The sequence below is a fragment of the Neophocaena asiaeorientalis genome, unplaced genomic scaffold (genome assembly GCF_003031525.2).
Source record: "Neophocaena asiaeorientalis asiaeorientalis breed wild unplaced genomic scaffold, Neophocaena_asiaeorientalis_V1.1 scaffold33, whole genome shotgun sequence".
In the NCBI taxonomy this organism is placed as follows: domain Eukaryota; kingdom Metazoa; phylum Chordata; class Mammalia; order Artiodactyla; family Phocoenidae; genus Neophocaena; species Neophocaena asiaeorientalis.
Window position 1 is genome coordinate 2,873,753 of NW_020171988.1, and position 23,815 is coordinate 2,897,567.

The 23,815-nt window shown below is 39.2% G+C and overlaps 1 protein-coding gene across 1 annotated transcript in view; it reads left to right on the plus strand.

Moving 5' to 3' along the window:
• Positions 1 to 20,409, plus strand: part of COL6A6 (collagen type VI alpha 6 chain) — a 109,271-nt gene extending 88,862 nt beyond the window's left edge. The window contains exons 34-36 of the mRNA XM_024747802.1: positions 2,518 to 3,189; positions 5,869 to 5,962; positions 20,193 to 20,409. Of these exons, the coding sequence (XP_024603570.1) occupies positions 2,518 to 3,189; positions 5,869 to 5,962; positions 20,193 to 20,409 (983 nt within the window). The remainder of the gene's footprint in view (positions 1 to 2,517; positions 3,190 to 5,868; positions 5,963 to 20,192) is intronic.
• The last annotated feature ends 3,406 nt before the right edge of the window (positions 20,410 to 23,815 follow it).

The following is a 23,815-nucleotide window of genomic DNA, read 5'->3' on the forward strand; positions in this document are numbered from 1 at the left end:
AAAAACTTAGCCTGTCCCATTGCCAACTTTTTCATGCTGTATATTTATGAGTCTTCTAAATCTCAAATGTTCACAACCCCAAAGAAATGCTTTACAGTGGGAGTGGAAATTAGCAGAAATTAAGAAAGAGGTTTTCTCAGACTCCCAAATGTTAAGCATCAGAAAGATGTGCAATGCTGGTTTGTCTGTGGTTGTGTTTTATACACAATCTATAGGTCTAGCTGGAGAACCAGACAGACCTGTATTTGAGTATTCTAATAATTTGAATGTTCTAATAATTACAAAGAGAGTGGGACCCACTGAGGTTACTGGTGGGTGTGATAACTTCCAGTTATCAGACATTCATTATTAGACACACACTGTTCTAATTGCTTTATATAACACTGATGGTGATGATGATGATACTTAATGCTTAGGCTATTGGGTTTATTGTGTTCTAAGCACTCTTCTCATTGTTTCATTTGATCCTTATAATCACCCTAAAATGTTTGAAAGGTTATTAGCTCCATTTTACAGATGAGATGAAATAGTTTGCTCACAGCCAGATCAAACCCGAGAAAGCTGGCGTTAAGACACCTGCAACTTATGAGAAACACAGATCTTATTATGCTGTTCCCTGAAACTCTGTATTTGGCCTTGAAGAAAATGCTTAATTCCTCTCCTTCTGCATGTGTGTCAATGAGATGCTCATTCTGGTCATGTGAGTGACTTCATAGGGAGGTGGCGACTCCAAGGGAGAAGTGGGATTTCTCCTAATAACCCTCTCTTCCTTCTGTCTTCCCCTCTGCTGCCCTCTGATCATTTCCTCCCCCTGCCTCCCGAAGAGCTCACCACACCATGGGCAAATACATCCCCCTAGAGTTCTCAGCTGTGCGTAGACACATCAGTGATGCATTGTGCTGGTCTGATGCATGGTCAGAAGTTGCCAGTGTGTGTCTGGGGATATATTTTGGCTCCATTTCTTGGCTTAAATCCTTGTTTTGTCTCTGAGGCATATAATGGAAAGTATTTTGGCTGTTGTTTCCTGCAATTAAGAAACCCCACAAAATTGAATAATTGGGCAGGCTACTGTCCCTGATTTTAGAAACTGCCTTGCACACAGGTGACTGTGCTATCATCTGACTGTTAAACAGCGTCATCAAATTTTATTGAATTTTAAGAAGGGAATCATAACTTGTTCAGAGCTTATATCTTTATTGAGTCCATGAGTAAGACTGAAGTTCTGAAGTCTGTTCCATCCCCTAAGGATCTGCACTCTGGTTATTAACCTTTCATCTGACAGCTTTTGTTCATGGCCAGGCCCATATCTAAGTACTGGCTGTCCACACGTGTGTTTTTCCATTTCTCTTTAGTTTTTAAAGAGAAAATTCTCTTTAATTCTCATCCTTAACCATCAACTGTTATTGGAAATCTAGGATTGCAGAATATCAACCCTGAAAGGGCTCTCTGGGTGAATCTAATCCAAGCACCTAGTTGTGCAGAATTAAGGCCCAGTCTTGGCTTGGATGGGGGTACACAGCATGTTTGTTACTGGGGACAGCTAGACCAGAACCCAGGCATCCTGGCTCTCAGGCCAAGGGGCCTCCCCTCTGCTGTACTATGTGGCCTTGCCTCAAACAGTACCACACTGACTTCATACGCAGACCCTTCTAGAGATGCTGGTGTCTTCTCTGGCAAAATAACTCTATTCTCCCGCCCTCAGACTCTTCAGTAAAATTAGAAGATTAGGTGACCTCTAAGATCCTTTCATTTCAAAGTTAATTTTATTCCTCTGAATATTCATTGTGGTCAGGTTCAATAAATTAATGCACTGTTTTTATTACTATACCTTTTTTTAAATGAGATATGCATAATTATTAAAATGACCTCATATTTTATGAAAGTCCGTTAACATGTAGTATTTATATTCGTTTATTTAACAAACACATACTGAGCTTTCAACTAATAGGTACTTTGAACATAAGACATGAGCAGTAGTTTTGTCCTTAATGTCTCTACATAGATAGAGTTATAAACCTTTATTTAAATTGAAATAAAAGATGCATTGCTTTTTTCACTCTTACTTTTTAAGCAGATTACTTTTCATAGTAAAGCAGTGTACATGGGATGATAGGGGCCATTGGTTTAACCTGTATATTGTCAGTTAGAGAGATCGTTAGTTTTTATGTCATGATACAGTATATCATGTACAATCATGAGATGAATTGTCCACTTCAATCTTTATAAACTTAAAGCAGAGCCAAGATGAAACTTCTGTTGAAAACAACCTAATTTTAAAAAGTCAGATAATATTAGTGAATGGAACTCAAGACAGGCTGTGTATAAAAATCTGTATTTTGGGGATCAAAATGCAAACCACGTACTAGGAAATCTTCCTGTTGCTGACCTCAAAATCATTTAGTTACTACTTTAACATCAAAGATTATGCAGCTTCCAAATGTCGAAATGTTTGAGATGCTATCTCTTCCTTTTCTGTCCGTTTCTGTTTAGTAACCCTAAGTGACTTTTGGTCTGCAGATGTCTGCAAGCCGGATGCTTCTTGCGACCAAGCCAGACCACCAGCTGTGCAATCTTACATGGACGCTGCTTTCCTTCTGGATGGCTCCCGGCACATGGGAAGTGCAGAATTTGAAGACATAAGAGGCTTCCTGGGAGCACTGTTAGATCACTTTGACATCACCCCAGAGCCTGAGACCTCTGTCACTGGAGACCGGGTGGCCCTATTAAGCCATGCTCCCCCCCACTTCCTACCCAACACTCAGAGGAGTCCCGTTAGAAGTGAATTCAACCTTACCACCTACAAGAGTAAACGCCTCATGAAGAGGCACGTGGAAGAATCAGTTCAGCAGCTCAATGGAGATGCTTTTATTGGTCATGCCTTACAGTGGACTCTGAACAATGTCTTCTTGAGTACACCCAATCTGAGAAGAAATAAAGTCATTTTTGTGATATCTGCTGGGGAAACCAGTCACTTGGATAGGGAAACCTTAAAGAAAGAATCCTTGAGAGCCAAGTGCCAAGGTTATGCCTTATTTGTGTTTTCCCTTGGCCCTTCTTGGAACGACCAGGAACTGGAAGATCTAGCCAGCTACCCTTTGGATCACCACTTGGTCCAGCTTGGCCGCATTCATAAGCCTGACCACAGATATGGTGTGAAGTTTGTGAAGGCCTTTATAAGCTCAGTCAGGCGTAAGTCATAAAATCTGTTCTTTCTTGTACCTTAAGAGTATTCTTGGTACTCCCCAAAGAAGGGTTGATGAGTTGACATGGATTCTTGGAAACCTCTGTCTTCAAGGGCACTGCAGGCTCAGCAAGGAAAATATGTAATTATGGATGTGGAGGGAGGAAGCCTCTGGTTTCTAAGCATTGAATTTTCTGGCTCATCTTTTTTATGCTTCTGGTTCCTATGGAGAAACAATCATAACAAGCAGTTGCTCGCAGTCTACATGGAGCAGCACAGTCTGGGGGTGTGAAGTCACAGCCTGGACTGTTAGCTACAAAGTAGAAACCCTTGGCATGTAACATTATCACGCTGCCCTTTGATGGAAAGTTTGACTGGTTAACACCCCAAAAGAGAGAGCCAGAGAAAAATTCAACAATCCTTGGCTTTGCTTTTACAAGTTCCAAAGGCAGAGTTTGAAGTGTTAGGAGATACCATTTTACCTGTCAGAATAAAAGATACAGCCCTGCAAAACTTTCTTAGCTTTGTTAATGAGTTTTTATGATGCCAGTATTAGTGTAACTGGTGCCCATGAAAAAGAAACGTGGGCTGTATTTCTTGGAGTGAGCTTGCTTTGAAAGTATGCAATTCATTTTGAATGCAACAGGATGGATTAAGAGAAGCTATGTCCTGATATGACTGGAGGTTGAAGAAAAGCACTGTCATATTTCTGATCATTTTTGTGGTGAATTTACTTTTGGAGTACAGATAAAGGAAAGTGAACACACAGGCTAAAGGGCACCCAGTGTAGCTTAAGGAAAATTCTGACTGTGTCTCAAACTTGTCACTGACATTCATGGTGAGACCAGTTAAGGCTTCAAAGACACTGACTAGTCAGAGTCAGTGAGATCTGAGGAGCCTTGGGAAATGGTCGGCAGGGCTAATGTCATGTCCTCTGGTCCTCTGTTACTCTAGGTGTGAGTCTAGGACCAACATCCCAGCATCACCTGGGAGCTTGTGAAAAATGCAGAATCACAGGCCCTGCCCCAGACATTTTGTTATGAATCTGCATTTTATCAAGATCCCCATGTGATTCATATGTACATTATAGTTTGAGAGACACTGGTATAGGAGCAGTTGCTCCCAGAATGAAATTTGTGTGGATGGGTTCTGGAATAGGATCCAGAAACAGGAGCTGGAAAAAAATAAGGGAAAAAATAAATGAAGGCCAGGGGTCATTCTGAAAAAAGAAATCACAAGGCATTTGTAAGGGTGAAAGGAAAGAACACTTTGAAAGACTCTCAGCAACTTGTAAAGAAACACTCATGAGGCAGAAAGTTGAAAGGAAGTTAAGATGGAATTTCCTTCCCCAGCTCAGCAAAATTCTTAATGGTGTTTCATGGTAACTAGTCAAACTGTATGATTAGATAAATGACACCAACCCCCATCACCCAGGGAAAGTGGAAGAGATGTTTTAAGAAGAATTACTTGGGGTTTAAAGTTTTCTAAAACTTTAAGTTTCTAGAAATCTCCAATCTTTAAATGATAGTGTGAAAGTACAAAAAGTTGAAAAGATTTTAACATAATCATATTCAATCCTACATGCTCCATTCAATAGCAGGCCCCCAGACCCACACTCACCCCTCAACATTAACATGTATGTATTAGGTACCTACTCTGAGCCACTCACTGTTGAGGTATGGGGTATCAAGGAGGGACCAAAACAGATGTGGTCCTCACCCTCCTAGGCATCCCAGTCCAGCTCCCTCTCTAAGTGACTCTTTTTTATCACACTGCTGTGACAGCATTGGCTATCAGACACAGTTCACATCAGAATCGACATATTTTCTATGCAAACCTACTGACTGACAACCTTAGAGTTAAGACAGATAATTAAAAATCAGATATACATAAAGGAAACATCACAGTCTTGGCCATTCAGTCTAGAAGCACACAGCCCAGTCTACAATAGCAGCTCAGAAGGTAGTGCTGGATCACAGCCCAGGACCAACTTGCTACTTAGACGACCTGAGACCATCAGGAAGAGATTTAATTGTGTTTAACACACAATTAAATTGTTTCATGGAAATAATAATGCATTTTTTAAAGTTTCTCATCAAAAAATGTTTTTTTAGTGTTTAAATGGGGCATGCTTTCATATTATGAAAGGCATGAAGAGGCATGAAGAGGCATGAAGAGGCATGAAGAGGCATGCTTTCATATTATGAAAAATTAATATACTTCAGATGAAATGAATTATAATGAATTAAACCCAAGATGGCACTGTGGTTACTGTTGTTGTTATTGATATGGAGACCATAAAGGAAATATCCTTTTCCCTTTGCATTTTAATATTCCAAAGGAGCAAGTAAAAAATAACTATTCTAATTAGTTCATGTCAGAGACCAGACTGTTAGGATGGGCTTGTGATTTCTCCTCTAATGTTTGATGGACTTTAGCAGCTAAGGGCACCTTATTAAAAAGTAAGTTGACTTTTCCACTTATAAATTTGACAGTCATGCATTTTCTAAACCCAATTTTAGAGACCACCCTGAGAAATCTGCTTTCATCTCATATGGCCACCTTAGCTGGTGTCTTCCTTTGATGGATGTTGAAAACAGTGAAGGGACACTTTGCATGCAGAGCAGATTGCTGTAATGTTAATTGCTGTGAATAAGAGTCCCCTCACAGATTTCTTTTCTTCCTAGGTGCAATCAACAAATATCCACCAATAAACATCAAAGCAAAGTGCTACAAACTCAGCTCTGCAGATCTGCGGCAGCCCACGCGCCAGTTGCGAAGGTATTACCTGCTTGGTATTACTTGATAAATGAATGTGTCCCCTTCCTCCTCCTTTTCTCCTTCTTTATCCTATTTGGACAAAATCTACCACTACATGATAATAAAATATAATTTGAGGGAACGAGAGATAATAAAAAAATGACCAGGTTGATATGAAAACAATCAAATAAGAGTTTTTTAAAATAGAAAATCTAATTGTTGAACTAAAACAACCAATGGGACACCCCAGTGGCAATGAGCAGACCTGATAACCAGATCTTGGTTTCTAAGTATCATTCCCCACTAAAAGGAACCAGGTTTCTTGGAGAAATAACTAATCCTAACCTGTAACAGGGAAAGTACAATGTCAGCCTGGAACATTTGTTATGCCAGAAAGCAAGAAAGTAACAAAAACTGTCATGTCAAAAGGACAAAGGAGTTGTCTTGAAAGGGTTCCCATTGGCCCAATTTTGAACAATTTGAACATCAGAAAGACTAATGATGGTAATGGATTACAACACTGAATTTTAATAATCCACAAGTCTGGGCTTCCCTGGTGGCGCAGTGGTTGAGAGTCCGCCTGCCAATGCAGGGGACACGGGTTCGTGCCCCGGTCCAGGAAGATCCCACATGCCGCGGAGCAGCTGGGCCCATGAGCCATGGCTGCTGAGCCTGCGCGTCCGGAGCCTGTGCTCTGCAACGGGAGAGGCCACAACAGTGAGAGGACTGTGTACCACAAACACACACAAAAAATCCACAAGTCTATCTAGAGACCCAAAAAGAGAGAAGGGGAGGAAAATTTCTTTTTTATAGAAGTATGCTAGCTAATAAATATAGAAAAAGTGGTAGAATTAGAAAATTACCAATTTGTAATCCCTATTGTAATAACTGAGTCAGGCAAGGATCAAGGAATGCTAAAACCAGTGGGTGACAAGTTGGGGGGCAGGCTATTTACAGTCCCACAGAACCCCTCACATATTTATTAATGACAGAGGGAAAATGTGCCTTTACATGGTGAGGTCTGGCCCTACCCACTGTAACCAGGATCTGACACTATGTGTCTCATGAGGGAGGCAGGGGGAGATGCAGTATCACCCATGTGGGACTCTGGCTGGAGATGTTTGACCCAAGTCTAATAATGAGGAAACCACTGGACAATTCCAGAATATGGGATGTTCTTCAGAACAGCCGGCCTATATTCTCCCTAGGTTTCAATGTCTTGAACAGCAGAGGGACGTGAGGTAGTGTCCTAGAATTGGAGAAACTACAGAGACATAACAGCCAAATGTAGTGGTGTGAACCTTGATTGGATCCTAGATTAGAAAAAAGAGCTTATATTAATGACATCTGGGGGATAATTGGGGAAATTTGAGTATGAACAATATGTTGGGTAATATTATTGATTCATGTGAATTTCCTTATGTGTGGTAATAGTATCATGTTTGTGTAATAGAATGTCTTTTTTCTTGAGAGAGGTATGCTGAAGTATTTAAGAGTAACATGCATGGTGGCTGCAACCTACTTTCAGATGGTTTCCTAAAAGGAAGTAAAGTGTGTGTATATGCATATATAAGTATATATGTGTATATGCATATATATGTATATATGTGTGTATATAGATATATATATATGCATATATGTGTACACTCACACAGAGTAGCAAGATGGTAACAGGTGGAGAACCATCTAGATCAGGGGTCCCTAACCACTGGGCCGAGGACCAGCACCTGTTAGGAACAGGGCTGCACAGCAGGAGGTGAGCAGCGGGAGAGCCAGCGAAGCTTCATCTGCTGCTCCCCATTGCTCGCATTACCACCTGAACCATTCTCCCACACACCCCGTCCATAGAAAAATTGTCTTCCACAAAACCAGTCCCTGGTGAAAGGCTGGGGACCACTGATCTAGATGAAAGATATACCAGTATTTATTCATGGTTCTCTGATCTTTATAATATTCTGTGAATTTGACAATTTTCAAAGTAAAAAGATAACTTGTAAAACTCAGTGGATGGATTAAACAGAGCAATAGACACATCTGAAGAGAAACATAATGAACTGGAAAAATAAAGCTGAAGAAATTACTCAGAATGCAAAGAAGATAAATAAATATAAGAAGTTTAGAGACAGAACAGATTGGAAAGATCTAACCTATAGCTAAGTGGAATTCTAGAAAGATGAAATAGAAATAACAAATCAGAGACAGTATTCAAAGACATAAAGGGAAGATCATCTTCAAGAACTTATTAGAGACATGAATTAAAAGATGAAGAAAAGGTATAACAGTCAGCATAAATAGAAAGAAACAGCAGTTGGAATGGTGTAGGGGAATGCAGAACACCAGGATGAAGAAAACTTAAAAGCAGCCAGAAATAAAGAGTAGGACATCTGCAGAGAAACTATAATTAGGCTGGCAGCTGAATAATCAGTAGCAGTAGTAGAAGCCACAAAACTATTGAGAACATTTTAAATAGTAAGAAAAAAAATTTGCCAACTTAGAAAAACTGTCTTTCAAAAATAATGAGGGTTTCCCTGGTGGTACAGTGGTTAAGAATCTGCCTACCAATGCAGGGGACACAGGTTCGAGCCCTGGTCCAGGAAGATCCCACGTGCCATGGAGAAACTAAGCCCACACACCACTACTGAGCCCATGCACCACAACTACTGAAGCCCTCGCACTTAGAGCCCGTGCACTGCAATAAGAGAAGCCACCGCAATGAGAAGCCTGCACACCACAACGAAGAGTAGCCCCAGCTCACTGCAACTAAAGAAAGCCTGCGTGCAGCAACAAAGACCCAATGCAGCCAAAAATAAATAAATTTATAAAAAATAAAAATGGTGAAACAAAGACAATTTAGAAAGACAAAAACAATAGTTCATCACAAAAAGACCTTTGCTAAAGGAACTTCTAAAGTATGTACTTCAGGGACTTCCCTGGTGGTCTAGTGGTTAAGAATTGCCTTCCAATGCAGAGGACATGGATTAGATCCCTGGTAGGGGAACTAAGATCCCACAGGCCACGGGGCAACTAAGTCCACACACCGCAACTACTGAGCCCACGCACTCTGGAGCCCGTGCATCACAACTAGAGAGAAGCCCAGGCGCCACAGTGAAGGTCCCGCACGCCGCAACTAAGACCCAATGCAGCCTAATTAATTAATTAATTAATTTTTAAAAAGACTCTGCACTCCTAATGCAGGGGGCCCAGGTTAAAAAAAAAAAAAGTACCTTAAGGAAAATAAAGACCACAGAAGGAAGGACTGTGATGCAAGAATAGTAGATGATAAAAAACTTGTCAATATTTAGGTAAATTTAAATAAGTGTTGTACTTTTAAATTATAGTCATATCAAATTTGTAGGTTACCAAAAAGCTGTACTTGTTTAAAAAGCTATGAAAATAAAACATTTGGCCCTTGGTGGCTTTAACAGAAAAAACAAGTTGTACTAAGACTATAAATATAAGTATTAATAAATATTAATTATTTAAACATGAGAAAAGACAGTGAACAATAAAATTATCTTTTGTTATTAAAAAATGAAGCCTTGAGTTTTAAAGGGAAAAAAGACAGCATTGGAAAAAGGGGCAATAATATGTCATGGGGAATGAATGGACTTAAAGTGTTCTAGGAATTTGTGTTGTTTGGGCTGGTGGTTAGGCTGTTGAAGACTCTTTTAAAAATACATTAAGAACATACATATCGATAACTACCTTAAATGTAAACGGATTAAATGATCTAACCAAAAGACATAGACTGGCTGAATGGATACAAAAACAAGACCTGTATACATGCTGTCTACAAGAGACGCACTTCAGGCCTAGGGACACATACAGACTGAAAGTGAGGGGATGGAAAAGATATTCATGAAAATGGAAATCAAAAGAAAGATGGAGTGGCATTTTCATGAGACAAAATAGACTTTAAAATAAAGACTATTACAATAGACAAAGAAGGACACTACATAATGATCAAGGGATCAATCCAAGAAGAATATATAATAATTGTAAATATTTATGCACCCAACATAAGAGCACCTCAACACATAAGGCAAATGCAAACAGCCATAAAAGGGGAAATCGACAGTAACACAATCATACTAGGGGACATTAACACCCCATTTTCACCAATGGACAGATCCTCCAAAATGAAATATATAAGGAAACACAAGCTTTAAATGACACATTAAACAAGATGGACTTAATTGACATTTACAGGACATTCCATCCAAAAACAATAGAATACACTTTCTTCTCAAGTGCTCATGGAACATTGACCAGGATAGATCATATCTTGGGTCATAAGTCAAGCCTTGGTAAATTTAAGAAAATTGAAATCGTATCAAGTATCTTTTTCGACCACAATTCTATGAGACTAGATATCAGTTACAGGAAAAATTCTGTAAAAAATACAAACACATGGAGGCTAAACAGTACACTACTAAATAACCAAGAGATCACTGAAGAAATGAAAGAGGAAATCAAAAAATACCCAGAAACAAATGACAATGAAAACACGGCAACCAAAAACCTACGGGATGCAGCAAAAGCAGTTCTAAGAGGGAAGTACAGCAATACAAGCCTACCCAAGAAACAAGAAACATCTCAAATAAACAACCTAACCTTACACCTAAAACAATTAGAGAAAGAAGGACAAAAAATCCCCAAACTTAGCAGAAGGAAAGAAATCATAAAGATCAGATCAGAAATAACTGAAAAAGAAATGAAGAAAACAATAGCAAATATTAATAAAACTAAAACCTGGTTCTTTGAGAAGATAAACAAAATTGATAAACCATTAGCCAGACTGATCAAAAAAGAAAAAAAAGGGAGAAGACTCAAACCAATAGAATTAGAAACAACAAAGGAGAAGTAACAATTGACACTGCAGAAATACAAAGGGGCATGAGAGATTAAGCAACTATATGCCAATAAAACGGACAATTTGGAAGAAATGGAAAAATTCTTAGAAAAGCACAACCTTCCGGGACTGAACCAGGAAGAAATATAAACAGACCAATCACAAGCAGTGAAATTAAAACTGTGATTAAAAATCTTCCAACAAACAAAAGCCCAGGACCAAATGACTTCACAGGCGAATTCTATCAAACATTTAGAGAAGAGCTAACACCTATCCTTCTCAAATTCTTCCAAAATATAGCAGAGGGAGGAATTCTCCCAAACTCATTCTAGGAGGCCACCATCACCCTGATACCAAAACCAGACCAAGATGCCACAAAGAAAGAAAACTACAGGCCGATATCACTGATGAACATAGATGCAAACATCCTCAACAAAATACTGGCAAACAGAATCCAACAGCACATTAAAAGGATCATACACCATGACCAAGTGGGGTTTATCTCAGGAATGAAAGAATTCTTCAATATATGCAAATCAATCAATGTGATACACCATATTAACAAATTGAAGGTGAAAAAACATATGATCATCTCAATAGATGCAGAAAAAGCTTTTGACAAAATTCAACACCCATTTATGATATATGATAAAAAACTCTCCAGAAAGCAGGCAGAGAAGGAAGCCACCTCAACATAATAAAGGCCATATATGACAAACCCACAGCCAACATCGTTCTCAATGGTGGAAACTGAAACCAATTCCTCTAAGATCAGGAACAAGACAAGGTTGCCCACTCTCACCACTCTTATTCAACATAGTTTTGGAAGTTTTAGCCACAGCAATCAGAGAAGAAAAAGAAACAAAAGGAATCCAAATCCGAAAAGAAGAAGTAAAGCTGTCACTGTTTGCAGATGACATGATACTATACATAGAGAATCCTAAAAATGCCACCAGAAAACTACTATAGCTAATCAATGAATTTGGTAAAGTAGCAGGATACAAAATTAATGCACAGAAATCTCTTGCATTCCTATACACTAATGATGAACAATCTGAAAGAGAAATTAAGGAAACACTCCCATTTACCACTGCAACAAAAATAATCGAATACCTAGGAATAAACCTACCTAAGGACACAAAAGACCTGTATGGAGAAAACTATAAGACACTGATGAAAGAAATTAAAGATGATACAAACAGAGGGAGAGATATACCATGTTCTTGGATTGGAAGAATCAATATTGTGAAAATGACTATACTACCCCGAGCAACCTACAGATTCAGTGCAATCCCTATCAAAGTACCAATGGCATTTTCCACAGAAGTAAAACAAAAAATTTCACAGGTTGTATGGAAACACAAAAGACCCCGAATAGAAAAAGCAATCTTGAGAAAGAAAAACGGAGCTGGAGGAATCAGGTTCCCAGACTTCAGACTATTATACAGAGCTAAAGTAATCAAGACAGCATGGTACGGGCACAAAAACAGAAATATAGATCAATGGAACAGGATAAAAGCACAGAGATAAACCCATGCACATATGGTCACCTTATCTTTGATAAAGGAGGCAAGGATATACAATGGAGAAAAGACAGCCTCTTCAATAAGTTGTGCTGGGAAAACTGGACAGCTACATGTAAAAGAATGAAGTTTGAACACTCCCTAACACCATAACAAAAATAAACTCAAAATGGATTAAAGACCTAAATGTAAGGCCAGACACTATAAAACTCTTACAGGAAAACATAGGCAGAACACTCTATGACATAAATCACAGCAAGATCCTTTTTGACCCATTTCCTAGAGAAACTGAAATAAAAACAAAAATAAACAAAGGGGACCTAATGAAACTTAAAAGCTTTTGCACAGCAAAGAAAAACATAAACAAGGTGAAAAGACAACCCTCAGAATGGGAGAAAACATTTGCAAATGAAGCAACTGACAAAGGACTAATCTCCAAAATTTACAAGCAGTTCATGCAGCTCAATATCAGAAAAACAAAAAACCCAAACCCAAAATGGGCAGGAGACCTAAACAGACATTTCTCCAAAGAAGATATACAGGTTGACAACAAACACATGAAAGGATGCTCAACAGCACTAATCTTTAGAGAAATGCAAATCAAAACTACAATGAGGTGTCACCTCACACCAGACAGAATGGCCATCATCAAAAAATCTACAAACAATAAATGCTGGAGAGAGTGTGGAGAAAAGGGAACCCTCTTGCACTGTTGGTGGGAATGTAAATTGATACAGCCACTATGGAGAACATTATGGAGGTTCCTCAAAAAACTAAAAATAGAACTACCATAGGACCTAGCAATCCCAGTACTGGGCATATACCCTGAGAAAACCATAATTCAAAAAGAGTCATGAACCACAATGTTCATTGCAGCTCTACTTACAATAGCCAGACATGGAAGCAACCTAAGTGTCCATCAACAGATGAATGGATAAAGAAGATGTGGCACAGATATACAATGGAATATTACTCAGCCATAAAAAGAAACGAAATTAAGTTATTTGTAGTGAGGTGGATGGACCTAGAGTCTGTCATACAGAGTGAAGTAAGTCAGAAAGAGAAAAACAAATACCGTATGCTAACACATATATACGGAATCTAAGAAAAAAAAAAGGTCATGAAGAATCTAGGGGTAAGATGGCAATAAAGACACAGACCTACTAGAGAATGGACTTGAGGATATGGGGAGGGGGAAGGGTAAGCTGTGACAAAGTGAGAGAGTGGCATGGACATATATACACTACCAAACGTAAAATAGATAGCTAGTGGGAAGCAGCCGCATAGCACAGGGAGATCAGCTCAGTGCTTTGTGACCATCTAGAGGTGTGGGATAGGGAGTGTGGGAGGGAGACACAAGAGGGAAGAGATGTGGCGATATATGTATATGTATAACTGATTCTCTTTGTTATAAAGCAGAAACGAACACACCATTGTAAAGCAATTATACTCCAATATAGATGTTTAAAAAATACATTAAAATTTGGGGGGCACACATGAAAAAAAAATAAAAAGTAGCTCACTACCCGAAATGTAGTAAGGGAAAATGGAATAAAAGCAAACAATAATGTAATATTTTTTAAATAAAAAAGCAAGAACAGAAAAAAAGGACAAGTGGTAGGCACAAAGTAAGACAGCAGAATCCAACCCAGTTCTATATATCAGTAATTATAACAAAAATGTACAGACTAAGCATGCCAGTTCCAGTTAGAGAGTGACGGATTTAAGAAAACAAAATAAAATCCAGGTATAACTGTTTTCAAGAGACACAGCTACAAAATGAGGACATGGAAAAGTTGAAAGTAAAATCATGGGGAAAAAGTATAACAGGCAAATATTTTAAAAAGAAAACTGGAAAAGCTATATTAATATCAGATAAAATATACCTAAATTTTTTTTATTTTATTGAAGTATAGTTGATTTACTATGTTGTATTAGTTTCTAAGTGAAGTGAGTCCTATAAAATATGCTCTTAAACAAAACCATTTTGTAGAGATAAAGCAGTCAGCACATGATGATAAGTGTTTAATTCATGAAGAAGATACAATTCTAAATTTATAAGAGGGTCATAAAATAATTTTGAAATATACAATGTGGAAATTGAAAAGGGAGAAATTGGCATCAAAATATCATAGAGGGCTTCCCTGGTGGCGCAGTGGTTGAGAGTCCGCCTGCCGATGTGGGGGACACAGGTTCGTGCCCTGGTCTGGGAAGATCCCCTATGCCACAGAGCGGCTGGGCCTGTGAGCCATGGCTGCTGAGCCTGCGCGTCCGGACCCTGTGCTCCGCAACGGGAGAGGCCACAACAGTGAGAGGCCCACATACTGCCAAAAAAAAAATCAGAGTTGGAGATGTCGCTACATCAGTTTGAATACTGTTAGGTCAAGCAGACAAAAATTAAAGATATAAAGATTTAAGCATAAGTAACAAGCTTGATTTAATAGACTCGTATAGAATCCTGCACAGAAGAATGAGACATTCTTCTGAACACACGGAACATTAACAACTGTTGCATCAGCGTGGAGGGTGTACAGGGGGTCATTGTGCAGTTTTTAGCTTATAAATCAAGTGTCAACAAATTTCTAAGAACTGGCTTCATACAGTCCAATTGATCACAGTGCAATTAAGTTAGAAATTAATACAAACAATATTTTTTAAGCCCATATGTTTTTTAATCAAAATCACATTTCTAAATAACTAATGAAACAAAAATCATAGTGAAAACTTAAAAATACTTAGAACTGTATAATAATCAAAATATTACATGCCAAAACTTGTGGGATGCTTCAGAATTCATAGTTTAGGAAAGTTTTATTTCTTACGTTAGGGAAATTTTTTTAATTGGCATACAATGTTATATTAGTTTCAAGTGTACAACATAGTGAGTCAACATTTATATACATTACTAGATGATCACCATAAGTCTAGTTACCATCTGTCCCCATTTAAAATTGTTACACTGTTACTCACTATATTCCCTATTCTGTATATTTCATCCCGTGACTTATTTATAACTGGAAGTGTGTGCCTCTTAATCCCCTTCACCTGTTTCGCCCATCCTCCCTTCCCTTCCTCTCTAGCAACCACCAGTTTGTTCTCTGTATCAAGGAATCTGTTTCTGCAGGTTTTGTTTGTTAGATTTCACATATAAGTGAAATCATACGGTGTTTGTCTGACATATTTCACTTAGCATAATACCCTCTAGGTCCATCCATATTATAAATAACATTATTTCATTCTTTTTTGTGGCTGAGTAGTATTCCATTGTGTCTATATACACCACATCTTCTTTATCCATTCATCTGTAGATGGATACATAGTTTGCTTCTATATCTTGGTTATTGTGAATTTTGCTGCAATGAACATAGGGGTGCATATATCTTTTCAAATTAGTGTTTTCATTTTCTTCAGGCAAATAACCAAGAAGTGGAATTGCTGGATCATATAGCAGTTCTATTTTTAATTTTTTGAGGAACCTCCATAGTGTTTTCCATAGTACGTTAGGGAAATTTTTTAAACTCTAAAAGCTAATGAGCTAAACATTGCTCTTAAGGTGTAATAGAAAAAATATATATATTAAAATTTTTTAAATACTTCAATAAAAAATACAATTAAAAAAACAGAAATTAACACAATATTGTAAATTAACTATACTTCAATTTTTTTAAAGATGTAAAAACTGCTTTTTAATTTAAAAAAATAAATAAATATTTTAAAGCAATGTTATAGAAAAATATAGAATATACCCAAAGAATGGAATAAGAGAATTTACTTTTTAAAATATCTTAATTAAAAAAAATTTATCAGCAACAAAGGCAGAAGTTATTTTAAAATAATAATATACATATATATCATAGCCTTTGCATGTACGAATATTACTTATTTTTTAATTAAAAATAATTGAAATCAGTTAGGAGAGTGGGGTTTTTTGGTGGTTGTTTGTTTCAGCGTAAATCATGCTAACACGTGCATACGTGCCCCACATCTGACTGAAATCAGAGTGCCCCAGCCCCTGAGAATCACACTTAGACAGATGCTCCTGACAGTGTGGCTCCTCCTACTGTGCAGTGTGTGCATTCCTGTGTGGTGATGGGGCCCAAGGCCCTCCCCCCGGCCCGGAAGCCCCAGCTTCAGAAGCTCCGAGAAGCCTCTCACCTTGCTGGGAAGCAGGGGAACTGTCCAGCAGCAAATGCTTCTGAAGTCGTGTCTAAACCGGCCTGTGCGGTCAGTCCAGGAGGAGCAGGGCTCCCCCTACTGCAGGTGTCTGGTAGTGTGGAAAGAGGCTTCGAATTTGCACGTGGATCAGGCTCCACACATTACAGATAATTGCAAGGGCAGGTGCGGGAACCAGCCTATACAAATTAAAGACTTTTTTGAAAACCATTCCCACCGTGTGTTTCTTCCCACTTCTTCACATTGCCCTAAGATACACTGGAGGCTCAGATTCTCCCACATACCTGGAATGGTGAAATGTCAGGAAATGCTGGGGCATAAGGAATTGAGTCATGAAATCCACACTGCCATCAGTGACTCCCTGACCATGTGTTAGGCTGGGACTCCCCAGGCCTTCTCTAAGTAACCAAAGACTATAATAAAAGGTAACAAGCACACAGCTTCTTCTGAAACTGCCTGCCTGAGCTCTTCAACAGAAGGGATGCAGAGGCAAGAGGCCTGGACATAGGATGACTTGCCACGTGAGAATTAGATCATTCCACTGTCAGATTCTGAGATATACAGGTAAAAGCTGTTCTTCTCTGGTAAAAGATACTGAATCAAACCACAAGCAAGAGACATGCCCACGAAGGAGAGATTGCAGGGCAGCCTCTATGTAAGCACTTAGATCCACTCAGAGACAGTGAAAGACTGAAAGCCACCTGCCTATTCATCCAGGCAGATAAGCACTCATGCCAGACTTGAAAGCGATGACAGGCCAGAACCGGAACAATTGAATTGTAAAAATGGACACAGTCGCCAGTGCCATATGAATATACATCTGTTGTAATTCTGCTTTCCAAAGTGTGTTTTCTAGACACACAAAAATGTATATTAAGATTAAAAGAATTCTCAAAATAAAAGTAATCTTGTCTGCATTTTCCACTCCAGTGCATCCAGTCAACTAATAAATGCAGCTGGGCTGACTCCTGGTTGTCTGCATGGTTGAAGGAATCTGTGATCACAGAGGATTGAAATCTACAATTAGTTCCACCCACCACATTTTACCGAGTTGCCACATCTTGCTTTCTAGAAGCTTTACTGGTGCTGGGCACACATTGCAAAATGAATGGACGGTATTTCACTCCTGTTTCTTTATCTTGATTACATATTGTCGAAGTTACCCATCAGCAAAGAAGCATCTGAACAATATAGAATGGGAGAAAGAAAAGCAGAAAGTCTGTATGATTCCCAGAGTAATCAAATGATTCTTATCAAATGCTTCTCCAATACCAACTCCACGTATGACACAGTGGAAAAGGTGAAAATTCAGAGATGTGGTGTTTATCATGTTCAACCCTTTTAAGAATAAAAATATTTGAGGGGAAAAAATAGCAACGCAATGCTATAGAAGCAATTACCAATTTAACAACTTCTTCTTAACAAAGAGGGAGGAAGACAACAAAGTTAACTAAATTTACTATAAAAAGGAGCCAATGCAAAGGGAAAGAGAATGAGGGTGGAGGGGAGAGACCAGTATAGACAAGATAAACTCAAGTCATGGAAACAGTATGTTCCAGACCTGAAAGAATGTCCCCTCACGATCTGTGGGGCCGTAGCTTGTGCATACAGTTACAACTTTGGAGGATTTGAGTTCATAATATTTAGTCTGGAAATTAACAAGAAAATATAAAGAGCAAAATGGGTAAGGTGTAAGGAAATTGTATTTGCACTGGAATTTAGCCATGGCCGCTGTTCTTGGTGATTGGGAGGAGTTTGTTGATCAATGTAGTGCATCTCTGGTAGCACTGACAGAAGCCCAGACATACAGTACATAAGGTGTGGAGGCCTCAGGGTCTGTGTGACGTGAATGCTAGGCTTCTCGGTTGGTTTGATGTCTCCCTTACCCTCAGCTCTCATTATACACGAAAGAAGAATATGCAGTGAGTGTGAGACAGAGACAAAGACAGAGAGAGAAAGGGGAAAGCAGAGTAACTTTAAATTCTTTTTACGTCCTCTACTTACTCATTTTCTAAATAGTGATGTTTTTGTGAGACAGATCAGATTTATAGCTGGATAAAGCAGAAAAATCCAAATGCAAAGGAATGGATCATGGTGAATATGGTGAACGTTGCCACTGTCCTCCTAGTCTCAACATTTTGGAGTTCTCATGACTCTTCCGGTGACCACAATTCAGTTAGTTTCTCTTATGCCACCAGGCTCTCACTTATTCTAAAAATTTTAGGAAGAGCTTATGTGCCAGGCTCCACATAGCTTCTTAACCTCTGCCCCAGGCCGCCTGCCCTCCTGTGGTTCTGCACCCATATCCAGGTGATTCTGACAGCATGACATTTATCATTTCACTTTCTTATTCCAAATATCTTGATAGGTCTCTATAGTGTCCTGGATAAAAACCTAGTTGAGTGGAAGTCACACGGGACTCTATCAGAAGAGTTGATTGTAGCCTCAGCTCTGCCGTTCCTGCAGCCTCACACTCAGTCTCCTCATCTGTAACCAGCAGACACCATGGGACTTCGATTGTCGCTCACAGCAACATTGGTGGTTGTCATCCTCATTTTACACCTGAACAAGGTTCCCTCTAGTTAAGTGATCCGCTCAGAGCTGCTCTAGTAATAGAGGACCTAGAATGTAAGAATGTTCCAGGACCCAAGGCTCTTTCCACTGCCTCCCTGTGAGATGAGGTCTGAAATGGCTCCCTTTCTGTGCTGTCCACTACAGTAGCCACTAGCTTTCAGCTAAATGAAACTAAAAATTCAGCTTCTTGGTCACACTAGCCACGTTTCAAGTGCTCGACAGCCGCATGTGACCAGTGGCTGCCATACTGGCCAGTGCAGATCATAGGACATTTCCATCAGTACAGAAAGTTTGATTGGACAGGCTAGGACTTCTGGTCAGCACTTGGCTTCTGATTCCCTGTCATCAGTCTGGCATTCAAGGCCTCCCATAGTCTGACCCCAGCTTCCCTTTATTGTTGGGTTACTCTTGACTCCCAACCAAACGTCTTGTGTGCCTGCCAAACTGGGCGCTATTTCTGCGTCCCCCACTGTACCTAACACAGTGCCTTCCATAAAGCATGAACATTTGGATGGACGGATGGATGGATGGATGGGAGGAAGGGAGGGAAGAAGGGGCATTCATTGATGCTTTCACTAAACAAATACTTGTATCTACCATGTGCTAAGCACTCCTCTAGGTTCCTGGGGTTACTATGGTGACAAGACATGGTCTAATGACACTTTCTGTCTGAGATGGTGGAAAAGGGGGAACAAATCACAAAGTTTACAAGTAAATAAAAATGAGATAGTGATAAGTGTTAGGAAAAATATAAGAGCATGTTGTGCTGCGTGACTGGGACTGGGAAAACTATACATCTGGTGGTCTCTAAGGAGGTACCATTTGAACCAACATCTGAATAAACAGGAGCCAACCATATGAAGTTCTGAGTGAAATATACTCCATGAAGAAGAAACTTCCCTATTAAAATTATACTTTTGCATATTTTGACAAGGTATCTTATTCATCAGCTTCTAATATACCTGTTCAGTGTAAATCCCCAATTGAATCATCTCAATAAACTTACCCTGAAGGAAGGATGCAACAAGGAATGGGTGCACAATTATTTAGGAAGACGGGTTAACATAGAATCTGTTACAGTTGAAATGGTATTTATCTTCTATGGGGTTTCTTTTCTTTCATTGTATAGCTTCCTTCCTGGACCACAGAAAGCTACCCTCAAAGAAGATGTATTACAGAAGGCAAAATTCTTTCAACATAAAAAATATCTGTCAAGAATAGCAAGAGGCAGCAGAGATGATACTGTTCAAAATTTTACGAGAAACACATCCCATACCTTTAAAAGTGGGAAAGGAGTGATAAAAACGGCTCCCAAACAACATGATAAAGGTGCTCGAAGAGTTTAGCCTCAGGAAGCATGGTAAGACTCTGGGCTTAAATAACTAAATTCATGAACACAACATTGGACGACTTTTACTTGGATTTCTGTCTGCATCCGAGGTCCGCTTTGGAGGACCTTGTGGCCACAGGTGGTGGGTCATCAGAGAACTTGACCCCTTGCACTCTCTGGTATTAAGATATATCTTGTCCATTTATTTGACCATTCCTGATAATTCCGAGACTGGTATGTTCAAGAACTGTTATCATTAAAAGATGGAAGAATAAAAGGAGTCTTTTGAAAAGTCTAATGGCGATGTAATTTGAAGCTAAATGTTATAATGTGTATATACATGGGCCAACACTCATGAGTTTTAAATTGTAGGTCTCCGTACAATCCACTTTCTATAAACCAAGCCTTCTTTCTCAGCTTAGGACTGATTAATGCTCATCTATTTAACCAAAGGTTAATGTTTTGGGAGATCCTAACATTAACCCTAGAAATTGATGCCGTTTGTATGTCATAACTTTGAAAATTTGACCTTCCTCGACGACTCCATTTCAACACACCCCGGTCTCTGTCTGGACTGACTGGATCGCCAATGGGCTTGTGCGGGAAGCTTTCCTCCACCTTGTGCAGTTGTTTGTTTGCTTGGACAGGTGAGAAACAGAGGGTAATTTTTCCCAGCTCCAAATCCTCCTTAACTCACCGAGAAACTCATATTTGCCCAGAACATAAATTATGTAGAGCCTCCTGCCTGGCCATTTTGATAGACTTTTATTCTTTCTTTCCCATTATTATTATTATTATTTTTACTAATGCATGTATTCTTTAGACAAGAATAGTAAAGACACAACATGCTCTGAGTTACCCATCAGGTAGCTCTTTAGTAAATAGTGAGCAGCAGCAAAGAGGACGGGCAGAGCTCTAAAAAGAGCTTAAATGCACAGCAAGTTTGGAAAAGATAAAGGTGTCCATGTCTTAATCTACAAATCCTTATTGGTGGGGGGGCGGAGGCGCCAGAGATGCGAAAAGAGATCAGAGTGAAACCAGGAAAGGTATTCAAAGTGTATCTCTGGTGGCTCTTTCTCCTCACTCCCATCCAGATCACATAACTGATTTTTAATCTTATGATAGGGCTAATGTTTTCAACAACTAGACACCAAAGAAGCAATACTTAATTTAGACATAATGGCAAATTTTAAGAGCTGGCTCCACAGTTGGTGGTAGTGGCCTGGCTGCACAGATGGCCATACTCTCCAGAAAGGGAGGGAGGCCCTGCGCGGATGCATGGGGCACAGGGTTACGGACACCAAATACCAGCAGGTATCATCTGACTTTCTTTTCTACACCTCTCTTCATAAAACCTGGGAAAGAGCCATCTGCAGTGTTTTTACAAATCACTTCTGCCATCCTTACCCAGGCAACTCCATAGAAATAGCTCCCAATGTCTCCAAAGAGCAAGGAGTTAAAAGGTTGTATCCATACTCAGGTAACACAGAAGAATAAAGCACATCAGCTTTCTTCATGTATCCTAAATGGTGCTTAGGAGTTCAGGAAAAATTTGTTTCAAGTACAGGAAATTGATGAGCAATATTTAAGAGGTATTTTAATAAAAGGGATTTTTCTGGTTAACTCTGGATTAAGCAAAAATTCCTTTCTTCTGTTTATTGTTGGAAATACTTTTAAAATGTTATTTGTCTATCTTTTCAGCATTGGTAAGTAAAGTACACCAAACAAATATTTCCTTGGTGATTGAGATTATTTTAGCATTTTGGGTAATCGTTTTAGTCATTAGTAGGTGAGGGGTCTGAAGCATAGTGTAAATAGTAAGTTCCTTTTAAAAATATTAATCGCTAATATTAACATTTTCCATGATTTACCTCTTCCTCTTAAAGGGGAAAGTACCATAAATTGAGTGTAAATTAAACAAAACCCTATTTAAACCAGGAATCACACAAATAAGCAGTGATGTTCTTGATATAGAATTATAAATTAATTGACTATAAAGGACAATTTATTCTATTATCTCTGCACTGAACTATGAATCAAACGTGTTAAAGAAAACCCCCAGAATTCAAAAAGAAATGCAAACTCAATGTGGCGTCAGATTGTAATACTCAGTAACAATTCAACCAAATGACCTTTATAAAGCTGCGGGGGGGAGGATTTTTAAGTGGGGAGAATGAGTGGTAGGAAGATAAGGGGAAAAGGATTACAGCTCCATCAGCATACTCCATCTCTTCCCTCAGCATTCCCCATGTTTATCAGTCTGTGGCTTATCTAATGGCTCCAGGCTTGGGGCCCATTTTCAGAACAAGTTTATGTCTCAAAAAACTTCCCCCGGGCTTCCCTGGTGGCGCAGCGGTTGAGAGTCCACCTGCCGATGTAGGGGACTCGGGTTCGTGCCCGGTCCGGGAAGATCCCACATGCCGCGGAGCGGCTGGGCCCGTGAGCCATGGCCGCCGAGCCTGTGCATCCGGAAGCAGACTCTACATCTGACCTAGTAGCTAGAACCTCTATAAATATGGTCTTAGCACACATTAAGGGAAACAGAGGCACTACAACATGAAAACGCCAATGTCAAATTTGCATATTCTATGGATCCACTGAGCTCCCCGGCCCATCAGAGTCCATCACTCCTGACCTGGACCTCTCTGAATGATGGGGTTTTCTGATAGTTTTATTGTTTACTTGTCTAAACACTAAGTGTGTTGAATCCTATGCACTGCAACTATCATGTCTCATACTAAGTTATGTAATTATACAAATTAAATTTTTGGAGTATTTCTTAAACAAGTATTTTCCCTAGACTCAGATTATCTGTTCAACTTCTTGGTTTTACAGACTCCTGTAGCTAATTTCAAACTAAAATATTTTGAACACCATAAACCCTTCTGCAAGCGGATGACAATTAAATGTGGATGAGAAGTTCCTGTGTGAACAATAATCGATAATTTTGAAGGGTTTATTTTAGTGGGAAAGACCAAATTTTGGTCTTTTAAAAATATAAATTTGGGGCATGTTTTTAACAGCTTAATCTTTTTATTTTTCTCTTTTCATGCATTTAATAAATAATATACACTGGACAAAAGCAAGCTGATGGGCCAAGTTTCAGAATTTATAGTAGAGCCTATAAAAAACAGTAATGATGACCAAGAAGAGACACACTACTCTGAAACTGACACACAGAGGATCAAGTCTACAGGATTAAACATCTAACAAGGCCAACTCTAAAACTGGAAGAAAGATAGATGGGCTAGAGCAGGAAGCATGATACTGAGAATCCAGAGACCTGGACATAAGGCCTAGTTCTTTCACTGAGTCCCTGCAACACTGGGTCCATGTCTTCAGAACACGTGCTGCTGGAGAGGTTATTCTTCTGCTAATGTTTACTGTTAAAAACACCAACAAAAACAAACAAAAACCCTGTA